Source organism: Lichenostomus cassidix, chromosome 5 (assembly GCF_008360975.1).
Source record: "Lichenostomus cassidix isolate B80296 chromosome 5, HeHo_3.0, whole genome shotgun sequence".
NCBI lineage: Eukaryota > Metazoa > Chordata > Aves > Passeriformes > Meliphagidae > Lichenostomus > Lichenostomus cassidix.
This window is the reverse complement of record NC_139486.1, coordinates 53,589,047-53,609,862: the sequence shown is the minus strand read 5'-3', so window position 1 is coordinate 53,609,862 and position 20,816 is coordinate 53,589,047. Positions and strand designations below refer to the sequence as shown.

At 38.8% G+C, this 20,816-nt stretch overlaps 1 protein-coding gene across 5 annotated transcripts in view; it reads right to left on the bottom strand.

Annotated features, from left to right (window-relative positions):
- The window catches only part of SBF2 (SET binding factor 2), a 228,137-nt gene that overhangs the window by 177,029 nt on the left and 30,292 nt on the right, over nucleotides 1-20,816 (bottom strand). For 4 of the 5 annotated variants that reach the window (XM_085063120.1, XM_085063122.1, XM_085063123.1 and 1 more), the window contains exon 2: nucleotides 6,117-6,205. In XM_085063120.1, coding sequence (XP_084919246.1) covers nucleotides 6,117-6,205 — 89 coding nt within the window. The remainder of the gene's footprint in view (nucleotides 1-6,116; nucleotides 6,206-20,816) is intronic. The other variant, XM_085063121.1, reaches the window with a different exon arrangement.

Here is a 20,816-nt window from a genome sequence, read left to right as displayed (position 1 = left end):
CTCTTCAGTTTTGATTTCTGGAGATACAGCCCATTTTCATCTCGTGTTTGAGATACATACTGATCTCCTTTTTTCATCAAGAATATTTCAAGAGCTTATATTTTTTTTCCTTTTTTAAACAAGGAACATCAAAACATTTAACACTCAAAATTCATAACCTTCAGAAAAAGCAGGGTCTCCAGGAGACTTCTCATAGACAAGTCCATTAGTTACAAGGTGGAAATACCAAGACACGGAATTTTGTAAATGTTACAACACCACATGGCTTAACTGGGGGACCTCAGAATCTCCTCTGCAGACTGTTACACGAAAGTCCCACAAGCAGAGACTCGGAAGGCCATGTTGCAGTCTTTCCTCTAATTTTTAAACAAGATGAGAAAAACTTATGGAGAGGTAAGAAAGACACTGCATCACACACAAAGCTTAGGTGGACAAGACCATCTCATGCAGTTAAGTATTATCTGTAGAGATGACAGGTAGGAAGAATGAAGAAAACCAACCCAAATCGTTCTGTGATTCTAAAAACATCTGCACTTCTTAAGTTTGTAAAAATGGCTTTCCCCTCCAGAAGTTCTGAATAGAATTTAACTTAAAATGGAAGTGAGTGGATCTTATAACACCTTGATAGATGTAAAAAAGGTTACACTTCAATACACTCCATTGAAAGTGCAGAGAGTTGAAATTCCAAACAGGTGTCACTTCAATATTTTACCATTTCTACCAAAAATGTTGACTGCAATACAAAGTGCTCTGATATGGTTTTTTTCCCAGCTCAAGACAGAGTGGATAAAGCATATTAATTGAACCCTTTGATAGCACTTAGTCAAGTAAGACAAAGTTATGCTACACAAGGACTATTTGCAAGTCCTTATCAATATCAAATTATTTTACCACATCAGCCTACAAAATCTAGAAGCTAACATCCATTCAGTAAAAGCAGTGGGATCCTAAAACCAGAATATAACTGTTTTACAGCACAACAGAAACATTACTGTAAAATAAACCACATTTATGGCACTCTAAGATGTCTAGTGGAGGCTAAAAAGTTAAAAGAATATAAGCTGAGTCCAAAAACACTCTGACAAATACAATTCACTGTACTTTAGCTATCATCTGTTTTTTACTAACTGCTGAAAGCACCTGTTCTGTAACATGAAAATGAAAGCAATACAATGAATTTGTAAGTGCTGCACTGAGCTCTGCCAGGCAGTTGTTCATTAAGGAATTACATATGTAATGGCTCTTGAGAGGTAAAAAAAGTTTCAGGTGAAAGAGGAGCAAAAATCCCTCACCAAACCAAAATCTCTGCAGCTGACCAAGTGTACTGAAGGTTAAATGGACGCTGTAGACAACTCTTTATTCAGGTCCTTAAAAGCATTAATGTTTGAGAAAAATTGGCTTACAGATCAGCTAGCTAAGACTGAAGCATTTAAAGATTAACTCCCTTAAAACTTTAATCACTTCAGGCCTTAACTGTCTAATCTGCAACCCTGGTTGTCTCTTATGTCTTATTTAAAGTAAGTAGCGAAATGTTCAAGCATCAGATTTTTTTCTCAGAAAAGATGCCTTACACAAAGGTTGCAAAACAAAAATAATACTAAGGGATCAGCATTTGAATTTTAAAAGCATTGCTTTTGACTGAATGTGTAATGATTTCCAGGGACTCTGCATTGGAAATTTCCAGAAGTTTATAGGTTCTTTGAAACTTTTCTCCTTTCAAATCTGGCCTTCTTCTAAATGCCTTTAACTGAGTGCAACTTTGAAGACAAATGAGCTGGGTTTTGGTGGAGGTTTTTTGATAACTTTTCTTCTCTCCAGTCCAACTGTGAAGTTCCAACAGGAGTAAATATCAGTTAAGATCTCAGAAGTAGAGCTGTAACTCGTGAGTTATGCATGTCAAAATGAAGTGGAAATCTGTACAAGACCGACTAGGTCAGTCAAAACACAAATATACTTCAAAACCACCATTCCTTACTCTCACTTGTTAGGGGTTTTTTTTGTATCTCAGCTTAGTTAGAATTTGAAAGTTGAATCCAAGTTTTCATAAAATACATACTTCCCATCAATTTAAGAGTTCCTGTCTGAAGCCAATCCAAGGTGCAGAAATGCTAAGCTTCACAGCAAAGGCTCTACATAAAGGAGGAATAAGATGATTATTCCAACAACACCAACTCCTCTTTTAGACAGAAGCAGGCAACCTTCCAGATCCCAAAGGGATATGTGCAGTCTTTCTTTCTCACTTAGTCTCATAACAAGTGTAATTGGTCTTCAAATGGCTGCATTAAACAGCAGTTTTGACCAATTAAAAATAGATTTTCTAATTTAGGTAATTATTTGGATAGGTGATTACCTTGTCTAGAAATATATGTTAATTTCCATACTTGCACATACTTGAAATGCAAATTACTGAATCATGACATTACTGCTACCACCACCAGCTACAGTGAGAAATTTCCTTCCCTGCTACTCACAAACTGCAGAAACACATTATAGCCAGTTGAAACTTAAGACAATTTCTAGGTATGACTTTCATTGGCCTCATTAAGATCAGCCTCCCAACACTGAGTAATGCAGATGACACTTAGTTTAGCTAATTTAGCCCTGGGACAAAAATGACTTTACACTGTAACATTACATACCAAAGCTTCCTCTGATGTATAACTAACTATGATGTCTAGAAAGTTACACAGTAGAATTAAAACTGGATTAGAAATAAGAAAAATATGCAGAAATGTAAAGCTAACTCATTCAACCAACATACACTCTTCAAGCATTCTTTCTACAAGCAAGAACAAGAAGTTTGATTATCCTAATTTTAAACTGCCCTATATGTCTCAGATGAGTTTACAGGATTATTTTTACACTTAAGCTGCATCTGAAACAACTTCTCTGAAACAGACTATGGAGTAGGATACCCAAACAAATTCATTTAAAATATTATGGGGGGCAGCTACCAGCTTGGTATGTTCTAACTGCATTCTTTCAAAAACCAATGATTTAAATGCTTTTTTTTTTTAGCCAAACACTTTATTAACTTTAGGAATGAGTGTAAATCTCTCTTTACACCTCAAAGCCAGCTTACTTCCATGGAATTGGAAGAAACTCACTCTGACTTTTGTTAATAAATTGTGGATGGATTCCTATTTGTCAGTAAACTGAAGATGCTCAGATTCTAAACTGAAATAGTTTATTTCTCTTGATTAGCCCACAAAAGGTTCAAGCAAATGAAGGAAGAGCATTTTATTGCTTCTGAAGTAACACCCAATATGTATGATATATAATATTAAGAAATATCATATCTTCTTCACAGTTACATCACACAATTTAATGAATGATTAAAAAAGTCTTCAGGCCCTCAGTAGCTACTGTAATTCTCAATAATCCATTAAAAAATAGTTCCCAGAAATTTGCAGATGGCTTGTGAAAGATTCTGCATTCAGTTATAAACAGAACAAAGCTAAAAGCTGTGAAGCCTTCAGTGAAATGGCAAATGCAAAGAGTGTAAGGTTAAGAAATATCTCTTCAGGTAACCTGAGGGGATGCAGACAAGTAGGAGGTGTAAGAAACACACTGACCAAGACCTACTGACAGCATCGTTGCCTCAGCAGACTCGTGGCTTTGCTCACCACTGACAACCAAAAGACACACAATTTATTGAACAAGACAAATTAAAGTACTTGACTTGAGTAAAATTAAATAGAGTATGTTTCTGTTGAATTTCAGCCAATGTGTTTACCCCCAATTTCATGTGTTTGTAACCAGAACATAGCTATCATGCTGCTCCCATAAAAATAGACAGTTTGAGTAACTCTTAACCCTGTAATACAGAACACATATACACCAAATAAAACATCCTTCAAAATGGCTAAATTGTCAGGCAAAGAATTCACAAAAGAGCTGAGGGGGTGTAGGGGGGTCAGTGGCACAGTGAGATTATCACCAATAATCAGCTGAAGATTTTCACAGCAGGAAAACCCCCTTTGACACAAGACAAGATTCAAACATCAAATCTCCCTTCAATCCTATCAATAAGAATGAAAAGCTTTGGCCTTTTTCCTTCATGAGAACACAGTGAAGAAATCTTAACACGCTTTACAGATAAAAACTATTGCTTTTTTTTTCCATTTAACAGAAACCATATCATTCCATAAGGTCCTTTCAAAGGAGAGGAAGTACATTTAAGAGTATTTTAACTCAAACTACTCACAGAACTGAGTCCTATTAATAAATGTATCTCTTCAATCTCATATACATTTGTCAACTATTCTTCTGTTTTCTCCCCCATCTCTTTTTCTTTAAGGTTTGCCTGTTACCTGCTTAATGATAGCAAATCTGCCCTTAAGGTGACAAACAGAACATGGTAACACAGCTTTTCTTCTTTCCTTTCCGTTGATTAATGTTGACTCTTGTTAGGCTCATCCAAAACCTTGAAAAAAACTTCCTGCCAAAATCTGACTTTTGTAAGTGATTTACTTTAGTAACTTGATCTTTGCAGTATCTCTAACTCCTCAGTCTTCATTAACTAAAATTTTATTTACTACACTTGGAAAGCAGATCAAAATTTGACTCATTTTGCCAACTGGCTGAATTGATGTTCTTAAATGGTCAGATTTTGTTTTATTTGGAAATTTTAAAGTCTTAATGGCTTTGCCTAATGAGTAATTTGAGAACCAATACAGAAATAAAGTTTTGTTCCATCAAAAAATCCCAACTTCCTTTAGAAAGGTGTTTCTCGTAGTGCTAAAATCCTACAATGAAACTTACATGGGAGATCATACCTGGGCACAGGTCAAGATTCACTGCCTTTAGAGAAGCTGTGCATATTTATTTCACATCACCACTGGGAGTCAGACCCATTGCTTTCTCTGAGCTAGGTAATGAAGATTTGTGTGACAGTGTAAATCTTACCATGACTCAGCCTCTGTGGTTGGCTGAGGCAAGATCAACCCTCCTGGTTTGAACCTCAGAGCTTCCCCCGTTTCAGCACAGCCCTGCATTGCCAAACGTGGTGTTATGCAAGTGCACCACAGAGGCTGCAACTCCCCATCACGTGTGAGAGAAATGGTGCTCACCCCAGTGATTAGTGCCTGGCAAGCCCTGAAACACCAGGCTGATGCCAGGCTGTGAAGAAATGAAACCACAGTGCCCGAGAAAACGAGCGCCCGGTCGCGTACGCCAGCTCAGTCAGCAGCAGGGAGAGAGCAGCAAACACCAGGATTCCCTTCCATCCTGCATGGAGAGCACAGCACAGGGCAGTGTCATGGGATGGCTCAGCAAGGAGCTCAACACTGGCTGAAAGGTACCAGGCTGGTAACAGCTTGCTCTGTTTGCTACAATAAACTCAGTGAAGAGTCAGCACCTTCGTCCTCTGCAGCTGATTTTGCCCCACAGTACAAAGACTCCTATTGCAACATTTCCTACAGCCCATCTCCTCCTCTAGCTCATCCTGTCCCAGAAGTTACTAAGTTCACGGCAGTAAAAGTTTCACCCTGACTTCTCAGAAACCTAATTTCAGAATATGACCACAGCCCTCCATTTCTCTTCAGGATTTTTAGAGACAGATGTTGAGTGAATCCCTGACCCAGATGAACAAGATATACCTTTGCACTGCAACCCAAAATAAGAGACCAAGGAAGGGAAAGAAGCAGCACCTTGGGAATTCTCTATTTAAAATAGATCCCTGCACATCAACCTTGCTGACCATTTTAACCAAGTCAGTTTATTGGGATATTATATTTATCTTTTTTTAATCTACAATATCCAGTACGCATTTGTAATTATTTGAACATGGCAATAAGTCATCTGCCATCTGAAGGATGCTCACAAAAAAATAGCGACACAAATAAACTTTTCTTTAAAATACATTGTTTCTAAATTTGCAGCATGAATATTTTCTATATTCTAGGACTATTTACTTAGCTGTGCATACCAGAACAAATTATCTTCTGTTAGCCAAAAAACTTGTTCTTAAACCTATTATCTATCCCCTCTGCACACATAATTTCTACCAATTCCCTGCTGGGTTAAATAATATAGATCATTACGTGAAGGCAGATTTATCTTCCAACTGCATCTGAAAGAAACTCTAAAAATTGCAAAAAGTAATGCAAACTCACCAACTCTATTCCCTGTGGAAAAGGAGTGTCTTCCCAGTCTTTCTGGGGAAATCTCTGTATTATTTTCCCCAAACCTTCTGTTGGTCCTGCTGAAAGATAAAATTCAATTACTTAAAGGCAAACTGCTGGAATTGAAATCATCATACATTTGAGAATATTTTCAGAATATACCCAATATTAGCAAGTTTTTCACCACAAGAGGCACAACAGGGCCCTCAAATGTGTCTTACAAGTCATATAATAAACACAATCTTAACATTTTCCAGCAGTAACACAACGAATCTCTACATGAAATGAAGCCATGAGCTCCATCCAGCCCCTGCCTCTCATGCACATTTTCAAAATGACAGATGATTATTGATAATTCCAGTCTCTCTCTACAAACAGCAGTGAGTTAAAACCTAATATAATGGATAAAGTGATATTTAAAAAAGAAAGCAAATATATGTCAACAAGCTTCCAAAACAAGTCCATAGATTGAAATATGTCTATAGATTAAACTCCACATGGTTTATCCAGAATTTACTCTTTCCTTGCAGTATTTCTCACCGGTTTCCTTGGACAAGTCAGCAGTGGTTTTCCACACAGAAAGATGTGAAGAAAATCTGGTAATTTCTGATAACTTTTCTGATGCAACTATCTTCTTTTTCCACATGTTCCTTTTTTTGGAAGCAATAGTGCTAAAGATAGATTTTGGAAACACCACAAATATACCACAACTGAAGCACTGCATCATCCTGAATGGTACAGGAATGCACAAACAAATAGGAATTTTGTTCTTCACCTTCTCAAGTCCTGCAGTAAATATTGAAAAAAATCGTAACTTTTTTTTTTTTTTTAAACAAACTGAATTTTAGCTTTGGGATATACCATAAATTAACATGGCAAAGTACAAGCAAGGTGAAAAGATTCTTAAATCATTGAATCATAGAATATCCTGTGTTGGAAGGCACCCACAGGGATCATCAGAGCCCAGATCCCCAGCACTGGAAGTGAGGCTGCCCCAGCTCAGAGCAGAGCAGGACAATGCCCTCCCTTGCCCGGCTGGCAGTGCTGTGCCTGATGTCCCCCAGGACAGGGATGTCCCTCCTGGCTGCCAGGGCACTGCTGGCTCATGTTCAACTTGCCATCAACCAGGAGCCCCAGCTCCCTTTCCACAGGGCTGCTCTCCAGGATCTCATTCCCCAGTCTGTATGTACATCAATGGAAAAGTTGAAATTTGCAATCATTTTAAATATCTTTTAAATCCTGACCCATCATATCCAACTGAATCATCTTTTCTCTAATGTTGTATCACAGAATTTTGAGATTAATCATTAAAATTGTTTAACATTTTCTTGTCAAATTCTAAAAGCTGTACTCTGATATGACAAGGTAGTCCAATTTATGTATTAGTAGTAGCAGTCCATATGTGTTGCCTCCTCTGCAGACACCCAGGCAGCAGCAATCTCCTGCCTTTACCATAAAAAACAATTTTAGTCTGACACAACTCAAGCCTGCTAGCATAAATCAGTGTTCGGTGGGAAAAAAAATAGGCTTCCTCTAAGCTTCCTGCTAATTTACATTTTGAGTTTGCTGCTGTCTTAAAACCCACAATACATCTCACAAGATGTTTAGGCAGAGCCAATCTGATGGGTTAGTAAAAGGCATTTTCTCTAGTCTGTGCACGTTTACACTTAATGTTTTGCGGATGTCTCTTGGAAATAATCTAGGACCAGATGTTCATGGTACAGTGGGCATGTAAACTGCAGAGAGCAAACTCCCAACAGCAATCTTACCCCCAAGGGAGCACACACTGCGATTCCCAAGGACAGCCAGCAGAAGAACTGCAATCAGATGGGGTTAACGATGACTTCTAGGTATGAGATCAGCAAGGCAAAAACCAAAGGAGGTATCACATGATAGAGAAGCTGCAGAGATGCTCAGAAAGCAGAGCTAGGATGTGCCAGAAACTAAGGAACAAACACAGACATAGCTACAGCTGCAGTTTTTGTAAGGAAAAGGAGCTCTGTATCTATTTGACTGTAATAACTGAATAGGGTCACTAGGCACTGATTCCTCTGTCTAAGATCAAGTGTTCCCCTCATGTACTCTATCACAGCATCTTCTACTGAATTACCATTTTTCTGCCCTACACCATTTCATCTCAACATCTTTCCAAAATTAGAAGCCATAAATGGAGTACGTTTTTGACTATACATGGTAGGAATTGATATGTATTTTGTTGACAGCATGTAATAAACAGCCTTCACCCTTCTCTGTTTTCCTCTTGGCCCTCACCTCTGCTATCCCATCTGGAGAATTTGTCTTTCATTCCTTTATGCAGTCACCTACTTGACAGTCACTACTACTGTCTTCTTCATCCTGAGAGGGCTGGTCTTTCATTTACTCAGTTTCAGAACTTCCCCCCTCGTTGAGTTCAAGTCTCAAATTACCATGTTATCTGCTTTGCCTAAGTCATATCTCTGTCAAATCTCTTCTTCCTCCCGTTGTTCTAGGGCTGGCAGGTGGCACAAGGAAGGGACAGCAAACAAATGCAGCCAAGGCAGCAGTGAGCACAAACACCCTCCAGGCAGAGCAGAGCCTGGGGTTTAGAGGCCAACAGCAAGAAAGGGCAGGAGGACTGAGGTGAACAGAGATATCCAGACTTCCTGGGAAAGGAAGTATCAAAGAATTACAGCAGCAAACAGGCCCTGCTATGTATAAGCTCCCTAAGTTTCTCTATGGGAACACAGGTGACTTTTTAAACTCTGAATCCAGTTCACAAAAGACTAAGACCTCTGGCACTACCAACTACACTTATAAATAATGACATCCAGGACAGGAGCTCAAAATTTCTTCTATTTCATCATGTTCTGAAGCTATCAATCCTTCTAATTTTTACTTGACTGCTACAAAGACCCTCCCTACATTACAGTATAGGAGATTATTGTAATTCAGAGTTAAGAGATGTACCCTTTTTTTTTTAATATTCATTCCTTTATGTCAAAAGGTTATCAGGTTTTTTAGGTTACTTTCCTTAGAAGGCCACTAATGCTGGCCACCAGTGTTAGACCTTACTGCATGTAATTCCATTTTGCTTTCAAAAATTTACGAAATTTCAAAAAATTACGAAATTTACCTGAAGGAAATGACGTAGCTCTGAACGTTTTCTGAAAGCCAGACTGAACTTCTTATGCTGCCTGAACTTGCACTCCAGGTCACCTCTGGGATCAAAGAGAAATCACTCCACACATCCCAAGGAGCACCTCCCTCCAAGAGGTGCAGCAACATGTTCCCCCTTGTGTCCCCACAACTGGCCTGTTTACACTGTTGGGAAAACACTTACAAACCAAAAATGCTTTCTATCTACCTCTAGTTCAAGTCTAACTGATTTGGTATCCAAGTTCTTAAATTTAGAAGGGGATCTGTTGGAGGGTAGGATTTGTTCCTTTTGTTTTCTTTCTGTTCAGGAGTTTTTGTCCCATCTGCTGCTAAGACACCTTAACCCTTGGTACTTAAGAGAGACAAAAGAAGTTACCAGGCTCAGGGGAGGAGAGCACCTGGCTGCACTCTTCCTATCCCAGGGTTTCTCTGAGGGAAGGAGAAATATCCCGAGGAACTGGGCTAAGAAAAAGAGAGTTGGGGGCAGCCCCTCACGCTCTTGCTCTCAGGGAATCAGGGGAGGTAGCTGAGTTTCCACAGCTAGGAGAGGATTCTCTGTGGCCACTGGAGCTCAGCCCTGCATTTCCTCCTTACTGGGTGAGCTTTGGTTTGTAAGAGCACCATTTGTTCTGGAACCTTATTAACACCAGATTTGACTGGGGAGGACCTTTACCATCCCCTTGGGTGCCTCAGGAGAAAGCGGGGGCTCTTTCCCTTATGGAAGAGTCCGGCTGTGGCTCCCTAGCCCTGTGGCCTTCCTGCCGCTGACTCGGGCTGGTTTTTGCTACACTGTAGCCCTGCACCCCCACTCGCCAGAGCTGTGGAGTGTCTGCCACCTCTTGCTCGCTGCCCCGGGTGAGCCAGCCCTGCTGTTCCAGCCTGCTGCTCGGAGGTTTCCCATTGCTGCCCGCCCGGCCACCCAGCTCGCCCGCCATTCCTGCGTGAGGGAAGCTCGCCAGACCTCGCGCTATAGCGCCCCCTGCCGGCGCGGGAATTAGCGCACTGCCCACCCGAGGGGAGCCAACAGCGCCCCTGCCGGCGGTGAGCGGAACTGCACTGAGGGAAGTGCCCGGCAGCCCAGGGAGAGCTGACACCCAACTTCTGCTTTTGTTTGTTGTTGTTGCTGCTGTCGCTTGTTTGTTTCGTTACACAAACTGGCAAAGAACTGTCATTCCTTTTCCCATATCTTTGCCCCAAACCCCTTGATTTCAAAGTGATAATAATACAGAGGGAATTATTCATACTCTCTATTCCAAGGGAGGTTCCCACCTTCCTTAACAAACACCCGTCTTTCAAACCAAATTAGGATCCTTTTCCAAACAGCCTCGAAAACACTGCAGGTATTAAACAGTCAAACTTAAGGCCCACAGCAGTGAAGATGAATCTTCAGGAAACCACCAACTTAAATACAGAGAAAGATTAAAATTTAAAAAGAGTTTACAGAACAGTGCATAAAGGATGTATCCTAGAAATGCAACATTTTAAAGGAAAAAAAATAAATAGTTCTGTGTTCAAGATACGAGCGTCAGAAAAGTAAAGATGCACATCCATCAGATATGAGTAAAAAAATAAAACCAAAACACCAACAGAAAAAGCACTGTTAATCCTTCCACAGAAAAGTCCTGTGGAAGGACTTACAAATCTACTTATAATGCATAAAATCTTTCACATGATTTCTTGAGTTGAATACAATACAGATAGATGGTAAACGCTTTTTCCATCCCACTAAAATTTGTTTTGGCTTGTGGGGGGATAGACTGTTTTGCTTTTTTAAAATTAATCTGCACTCCTAATTTAGGGCAATTCTTCAGAATCTCACAGTTTGCAATCACAAGGTAGAATTCATTGTAATTTGATAAATTTGAAAAATAAATAAAATTATTCTTTTCAATTACAGAAGTTATTGAACTGCAAGCTGCCTTCTTTTGAAAAGTTTATATCCAGGAGCACTCAAAAGAATCTCCTGTGCAAGAGAAGACCCAGTAGCTGCACTTCATTCAATAATAAACCTAATCTGGGGCAGTATGCTCACCACATTTTCCCAATACTTTATACTGCAATTACCGTTGATTCTCTGTTGACATTTTCCAATCCAAAGAGTAACATAGCAGAAGAATTGCAGTAAGTCCCTAAATCCCATGGTTTGGGGTGAGGGGGTGTGGACACTTATCTGCCTTCAGCTGACTTTTATTAAATCATCCAACTTTCAGCAGAGCAGTTATGTCTGAAGATAACATTATTCAAGAGGTGGCTGCAACTCAACACCCAAGTGAATTTGCATTCTTGACTGCTTTAGCACAACAGGAAGAAAGAGAAAAATATCAGATCATGGGATTTCAACAACAACTATCCCTTGTTTCAATATATGCTACTGATAACTACTGACAACTTTGCAAAAAATTGAGGCTACATGAGGAAAAGATTTTAAAAGGTGATTTAGATTTTCCCATTAACAACTTCAGAGATTGACCACATTCCCTTTACTCTGTATCTAGTCTTCTTTCAAACCCCTTTTACTAATTCTTACCAGTAAAAGGACATTCCTTCATTATACAAGTGAATTTCCTATTAACTAATGCTAATTAAAGAAATGTGACACGACATTAAAAACATGCACACAGTGAACACCAGTAGTAACGTCCTCAGCTAGGGATTGATAGTATCTGCTTTACAGACCCACCAAGATTTCAGAGGTTGTAAGAACATTAGGATGAATTTCTTCATGGAAGGGGTGATCAGACATTGGAATGGCTGCCCAGGGAGGTGGTGGAGTCACTGTCCCCGGAGGTGCTCAAGGAACAACTGGATGTGGCACTCAGTGCCATGGTCTGGCTGACAAGGTAGTGTTGGGTCAGAGGTTGGGCTTGATGATCTCAAAGGTCTTTTCCATCCTAATTGATTCTGTCGTTCTGTGAACTGTCACTCATTAACACTGACACCTTGTTTTTAAACAGGAAAGATAATTTATTCCAGTGTCAATGGCTTTAGATAGCCAGCAGGAAGGACCTCTGTATCACCAATGAAAAAACTTTTGTCTTTTGGTATCCTTTCAAATACCATGCAAGCTGCCCAAAAACAAGGTGGAAAGACCATAGCTAGCACTATTTCCTGAATTCAAACCAATCAGACAGAAGCTGATGGAGGTTTTTGAAACCCCTTAAATCAGATGCACTAAAGATATCACTCAGACAAAAAACTACTTAACACAGTAGTTGTGTGTGTGAGCAGAGCATGGGCAATCACTGCACATTAACAGTGTGTCCAAAATAAAACAGGAATGGCTCTCATTATTAACTATATATACAAAACATGTCTGGCAGTAACAAGAGACATATTTCCAACAAAACCACTGCCATTATTATTATTATTGTTATTAAACATTCATGTTATCTTAATAAAGCCATTCCTACAAAAGCAAAACTACATTTCAATTGAAGTATTTCACAATCTTTTTCCTTCATTTTGTAGTAAAGTTTTGTCATATGAAGTGAAGTACAAAAGTTGTAAAGACATTGCAGCCACTATCAAAATTGTAATTTTACACCTACAGCAATGAATTGCATTTTCAATTCCACTAAAGGTGCCAGGTTAAAATAATCATTATCAACCTCATCCGATAGTTCTTCTACCTTTAAGATGGCTTAACTCTTTAATCCATTAAGAATCAAAGTTAACCACAAAATAAATCAGGCTCTGAATTTTTAGACATTACATTCTTGTTCCTGTACAGTACATACGCATGGTGAATTGCCCAAGACCAAACCCCACATTTCAGCCTGTAAGAATTCTGAACAAGCATTCTATACCCTAAGCTACTAAGGGAAAAGCAACTTTTTTCCACAGCTAATGTCTTCTGATCTACCCTTGTTCTCCTTCTCCTTTTCCCATCTTTTCCTTTAAACAGTGCAAACATGCAACACATTAAAATTCTGGCATAATTTGCTGGTTCCTGAACCCTAGTCCCCTAAACTCCCTTCTTATATAAATCTTTCCCCATGAAAGGTCACATGCCATCTCTTGCTCGCCCTTGAAATTCCAGAAGCAAGCTGTTAAATGCAACTTACATTCCAAATTAATGAGGACTGTGATAAACTCTGTCTTTTCACTTACAAACCCCTGATAAAAATGTATTTGAGCACTAAGTATTGTTAACATGCAAAGCTTTGAATGGAAAAGCCTTGGTGATCTGTTACAAAAGGTACAATTTTCAGGTCTGAAGAATGAAAAACATAACAGATCACAGAGAAAGAACTTGAGTAGCTATGCCATGGAAAATCATTTAAAACTACCACTATTGATCCTACATGTAAAGGTATTAAATAATTTCAAGTATTCAGAAGTACAGCTTTACACATGCAGTTAGAAATACTGCCAGTGTGAAAGATGCACAGACAGGTGGCAGAGCACAGTACCTCTGATCCTTTTCAAAACAGGACCCAGTGCTAAAGACATCACTAAAATCTGCTGTGAAGTAAAATCCTTTTCATATCGAGGTTCCTAATTTGAAAACAGCAGAACTTTTAGACTATTCAGGATTCTTGTCACTTTGAGGTGTTTTGGAAACACTTTTCATGGAAGCATGAAGACAACTCGTGTTCCATCCTGGGAACAGAAATGTACCTGAGGCCTCCCTGTGCCTTTAAAAACATCACTGCAGAAATCTTGATGCCAGAAGACAGAAAATACCACAGAAGTTGCCCCCAGTTTAACTCAGTCCCTATAGAGAAATCAGAGCTGAAACGAAAGTGAATAAGAGGCCTAAGGAGAGCTAACATTAAACACCTAGAAAGAAAAATGTTTCTTTGCTAGGCCTAAAATACAAGAAATTCTGAATAAATCTGTCCAACCCCCACGTGCACATCACAGGCCATGAGCATCTTGAAGTCTGAAGTAGTGTGGACATGGAAGTTTGCACAAAGAACATTTAACTCTGATTTATTCAAGAGAATAAAGACTTTATTGCAGCCTAATGGCCACAAAAGGTTAAACAAAATGCTAGTACATTTAGGAAGATGGAATGAAGAAGGGCTTCCCACAATGACCACAGACACTATTTGTACAACTGGCACAACTCAGAGTCAGTTCATCTTAATCAGGTCAAAGAGATGCATGAAACAATCCTGGGAATTTGAACGACAGACGTTCTGGAGGCTTGCCATATTATCAAGGATGCAACAAGTAATGGGATAAGGCCATCCTCAGGCTCTTTTCTTTATAAACAGGAAAAAATTGTTGAATTTAGCAGAGAGAAAAAAAAAAAAAAAAGTAGCATTTCAATCTTCCCCCAAATGTACTGGCACTGCTAGTCAGGACTACCTGAAATACTTGGGATGGTCCAAAATCCTGAATGTCTTGACATTTATTTGATTTGGGTACTTTTGTAATCTGCAGAGCCATTAACCCATCTTATACACATGGGAAGGAAGCACAGAGAAAGGGATCTACAGCCCAAGGATGTACAAGAAACAGAGTCAATCAATGCCACCCAAATCTTACATGGGCACCTTATTTGCAGGAACATCCTCCCCACTACTGCAATAGATATTCTTCTAGGCAGGACAACATGTTCCTTGCTCCTGGCTGTAAAAAATCATTCCTATGCTTTGTAAATAAAGGAGGGGAAATATTCCCTCCTTTTAATTTATTGATTTAATTCCCTCCCTGTATTTTAATTAAGTTAAAGTGGAAGGGAGAGGAGGGAATATGGTAAAACATGCCATATCTCATTCCACTAAATCAATTGGTATTTCTGCTGAAAGGAGGTTAGCCACTGGTACTCAGGAAACCTCTAAAGCAGAGTTTCTAGGGAAAATTCACATTTAGGGATGAACTTCATCCACTGGAGTTGTATCAGGGCCAAGTGAAATGAAAACAGATAAATAGCATAAAAAGCAGAAGAGGAAGGAAACAGAGAAAAGGGAAGCAGAATGAAGAGGAAGAGGAGGGAATAAATAGGGATGTTAAAACCACCAGCACAGGTTAGAGGCCTATTTAGCTGCTGCAGCAGTGTCCCTCTGACACTGCTCCGTGTGACACAGCACAGCAGCACTGGCTGAGGGTGATTTGCACACAGTGATCTGCTCAGCCAAGACTTCATCAGCACCTAACCCTTCTAAAGAAACGTGCTGAACGCCATGAACTCAGTATTATCCTTGGAAAACTGTCAGTCATGCAAAGTGCTGCCTCATTCTGAAAGCCATGTTTGAGAACAAAACCTCACTGACCTGTGGCAATGAACTCACTGACACTTTTGAACTGCAGCTTCTGTCAAAAGTTACTTGGTTCTGCTGCCGTTGCATCTCTCGTCTTTAAGAGCTCATGAAGAAATTCTGCAACAGCAGGAATTGTCCTTTAAAAAGGTTTTCTGTCCTACACCTATGCAGGTGCCAGTTGCTCCTGAAGAACCCCCTTCATACCACCATCCTCCACCTTTCACCAGGATTCCAATTCCCACAAAGTTTTATCCAGATAAGTTACTGATACAATTAAGGCAGCTTGGCTGTAACAGCTGCACCTCAGGACTCTTCCTTCCAAACAAAAGTTTGGGATGTAACACATTCCTGGACAAACATTGTGGTTTTGCTGGGTGGACAGTGACATGGCTGTGCAAAAGCCTTAAAAGAAAATGACAGACAAGAAAACAACAATGAATGTTAAAACATTTTCAAGTAACTCCCTACCCAATGGCTGGCCTAATATTCAAGAAATTGGAAAAAAGCTTGGGCAGCTGGCAGGGAGAAAGTTTCCTGCTCACCGACAATTCCCCTTGTTTGCAAACAAATCACTTTTGCCAGCTTCTGCATAGGAAGGGAAGACCAGACTTCAAAATAAACACTCTATGTTAAACAAACAGTCTTTTGAACACACCGAACTGAAAAAGACTTCCCAGCTGTCTTGGAGAAAATATTTGTTATTTATTTTCAAGAGAGGTATAAAAATCAGGATGCCAAAACCGTACTCAGCTTTATACTCTGAATCAATGTCTTAAATGTCTAAAAATAAAAATAAAAAAAAAATTAGGCAGCTTCTCAGTTCTAAGAAATTTTGTTTACTGTCCAGCTTTAAAAATAACCTTGTTCTATTTACTAAATATGATTACTGTTTTCAGTAAGTTACTTTTCTTCTACAACCATCCTTTGGAATTATCTTTAATTAATATACCAAATTATTAAAAATTAAACTCCATATTGAAATTTCCCGAACATAACTGCATGATTCTAATTTTACCAAAACAATTTTACATTTTCAATATTGTTATTTCAACATATTAGTCAGCACCCATTTCAGCTTACAAATACGTTAAATTTACAAATAAATTTATTGAATCCATTAAAACAAACCACCAGTGCAAACACTTCTCCTTTACCTCTTTTACTTTTGTATGGTTGTTTTTTGACCCAAACACAGATAGCAAGGTTAAAATCAGATTTCAAATATTTACACTCCAGAGACAGAAGTAGTTGTAACTGTAATCTAATTTTGCAGAGTATAAAGAAAAGCTATTCATACTCTAAAATTCAGCAAAGAAACAACTTCACGAAAAGACTTTCTACATTTCCTCTTAAAGAAGTCTGTTCATGTGCCAAAACTGATTTTGCTAAATCACTTTATAGGAGAGTAACAGATAAGGAAGACTACCTGCTACAGTTCTTCTGCATCAGTATTCATTTACAGGATTCCTGAATATGAAGATTCAGGTCTAAATGCAATACTTCAAACATACCCTAAACATGTTGAAACACCTTGTTTATTTTTTATTTTCAGTACAGTCATGTTTTATCCTCTATTATGGTTTGAGGTTTTTTTCCTATCATGTAATTTTTTTCCAAGGAGCAGAGTATAGAGATAATCTGGGGCCATGGGGTGGGAATCCCACATTTATCATTTTACTGACTGTACACTATTTGTTCAGATACACAAAATAACTCCTGGAAGTGTCTAATTATGTTTGGTGATAGCCAGAAAAAGTTCACAACTAAATCTATGAATGGCATGATACAGATAACAAAACTAAACAAAATTCAGGCCCATTCAACTGAATATGGAAATATGCTACTGTGGTTTATTGGAAATATTAATATTATTGTTCAGGGTTTTTTTAAAATCCTCCTCACTCACACTTGTGTGAACACAGATAAACAAGGTCATAAAGCCAATACAAAGAGATTCCTTCTTATGACATCCTGGGGAAAAATGAGAGTCACATCACAAAGTACAAAATAAAATGCTACTCCAAGTTATTTCGTTTGAAGTGCCACCAACAGTACCACAATAAATTATTCATTTTGAAAACCCATGTATCTGATCAGGAAATTAAAATGTTAATAAGCCCTTTCAGGGCCTACAGAATATAGGAAAGTTGCAAAATAAATCCTCTACAAAAACTCTGAAGAAGCTTCCTAATACTGCAGTTATAGTTTTATTTTATAAAAAGTGCTCAAGAAGAATTTCAAGTACAGGGGGAAAAAAACAACTTAAAAAACAAAGTAATAAAAAACAATAAATAAATAAAAATCTGGGTAAGGCAAGGAAGAACTACTAACACCGTGAGCAACAAGGTACTGAAGCATGAATTTCTAAAGGCCTTGATCCCTCCTAAAATGGCTCTGATAAATTTTTCCTGCTTCTGTAACACCTGGTCCACAGCAGTGTGGTGTGGAACACCATTATTACTGCACTCTAAGCTTTGAATACTTGCTCAGCTCTACTACTGGGTCTACCTTCTTCCCAAGAACTTGCCAGAACCCAGAGCTCTCAGCATCTCCTGACCCTGAGCTCTTTGGCTCTGACAGGATATCTTCACCCTCCCCCAGTCAGCTTCCTAAGGAAATGAGGTTTCTGCAGTGCACACTGTGTCAGCCCATCAGCTCCTCTCCAATGCTTTCAGCTCTCAGCTATAGACAACATAAAGCAGGAATACAAACCCTGAAATATATCACTAAGTTGCTACCAAATTCAATCCATCATCACGCTTATTTTTGTATTGCTTATTCTAAGATCCGAGTAGGGAAAAATAATTTTACAGAGACAGTATCTCAAGTTCAACAAATTCTTCCAAAACTGATGCAGATGCTAACAGAATAATATTCAATCTGGTCTGTTTTGGGGAGTAAGATTAGTAGTGGCTGGATACACAGGGTGGAATAAGAATATGAAGTATGGGGTTGGGTCTTGTGTTGTAAAAGATGTGTAAACTCTTGGACAAAGACATTTTTCTAAAGCAAACAATGAGACTTCCCCTGAAGCTCACATTTTTATCCAATGGTCTGAACAAGTGGTTTTCTTTGAGGGAGGGAGTCACAGAGTTCAAATTCAATCCAAAAGTAAAGAGCCCTGAAATGAAATGTCTCATAAAAAGTGATTGAAAGGAATGTTCCAAAAGGAAAGACCAAGATTTCATGCCTATTGTATCTCAAAAAGTGGAAACAATGACAAGCAAATGGGCTCTCAAAACCTATGTAAAATTACACACTTTCCCTGTTAACAATCACTGAGCAGAATCTAAGTATTTTTGCTTGAAAAATTACAACGGTTCCTATAACATCATTTAGACCCATCAGAAGGACTTTGAGTAAATATTCAGACTGCAAGAGGAATCTTATCCCTATCACATTCTATCTCTGAAAAAAGACAAAATTAGATTAACAGTGTGAATTATCACCTGAAAATTCTGCTGATGAGAAAAACTGTCACTGCACAAGACCAAATGTGTCTTCTCAAGCATTGACTTGTTTCAAAGGCACCAGAGAGTCGGATATATCTAATTAACAGGGAATGCAATGTTGCAAAAGAGTAAGCAAAGCACTTCCCAGAGCTGGCTGATAGCTGCATTTCAACGTAGGGCTCACCAAGACACAGAGCCATGATAAGTGAGAAGAGAGTACAGTCTTGAGAGACAAAAAGACAATTCCAGAAAGAATTTTCCATCCCATGAGGAAGAGCAAGCACAGCACCAGAAGACAGTTCTAGCTATACCAAGTTCATGTGTTTGCAGCATAGGTTTGGACTCTGTTTTTGAAGACTAATCTTTGCTACAAAGTAGACATCTTTTTTCCCATTTCAGACTGAATACATACAATTCCAAGCACAAACACAGACTGGGCAGAGAATGGACTGAGAGCACCCCTGAGCAGAAAGGTATTGGAAGCAGATGACCTTTAAGGGCTTTTCCAACTCAAACCATTCTAGGATTCTATGATTCTTAAGGAGAGTCAAGGGGAAGGAATGTAAGAATGCACTGTTTTAAATGAGAAGCCAAAGGAAATAAAAATGTAAGGTTCAGATTAAACATACAGTGCTTAGGTACTCATAATTAAGAAGGAACTGTAAGATAACATCCCTCAGCTCTCATTTTCCCCAAACTAGCTTGAACTTACAAACTTTAATAGGTGGGATACTTTTTTTTTGGGCGGGGGTAACAGTATTGTATCATCTTCAGGACTGAAACTTTTTACTTCTTGTAACTTTTTATAACCAGCTGTATCATCTACCACTACAGTTTCTAAAAAACCCAAGCTTTATTTCAAATCTCATAATGACAGCTGCAGCGTTGATTGAGGTGCTTCATTAGCGTGATATAAAATACCTACCCCACACCAGCTACAGATGCAGCCCTGAACTTCAGGGCAGAAAACTGGATCTAATCCAGCAGTGGCCACATCGTGAGGTGTAAGAAAATGTGCCCAGGACACTCTGCTGTCATGGGTGACTCAAGAGAGAGAAGCTAATAGCTCATCACTCTCACTTTTCCTTTTTTTCCCTATTAAACACATCATTACTTGAACCATAATATTTAAAGAGAGACTAATTTTCAATGTTTTTGACTACTAATTTCTCTTCAGCCTAACAGCTGCTCTCAAATGACATTTTCCTTGCGCCAGATGTCAGAACACAAAATTAATGTTTCAATTTATAAAATATTTTCCATCATACTATCACAACACTTGTAACCAAAGACAGACGACCTGCCAAAACAGGGACATCCCCATTTTATACTCAGTGAAAGATTAATTACTGAAAACCAAAAGTGACAGCACTACAGCTACTTATGTCCAACTGCAATATCTCCAATTAGGGTTCAAGTCCCTCTGTGCCCCCACACAGATAAACTCTTACAAAAGCCATTTTTATTAATTAGTACTACTGCCACAGAAAACAATTCTTGCCATAACCTGCTCTCAGCTGTGGCCTAATAACAGAGATTCTTTAATAAAGAATTCTCTTTAGTTTTGTGGTATTCTTATGTAGGCCACATATAAAATATAGAAAACAATTCAGTCGTATGACAGGCACTACATGGTGATTCTCCAAGAATATTTTTAGTAATGCAGTAGATTTGAAGAAACCATCAGCCAGGAACTCTTACATGCTTCTGAAGTCCTGCCAGGATGTAAATTAAATGACCTAATACGAATTCTAACTCATAGAAATCCTCACAATTCAGTTACTTGACACAGAATAAGGCAAATTACTAGAATTGAAACAGACTTCTACACTCCACACATAGTGTCAGAAAACAGAGATGGAATAACTCTACAGGAAGTTTACTTACCAAGA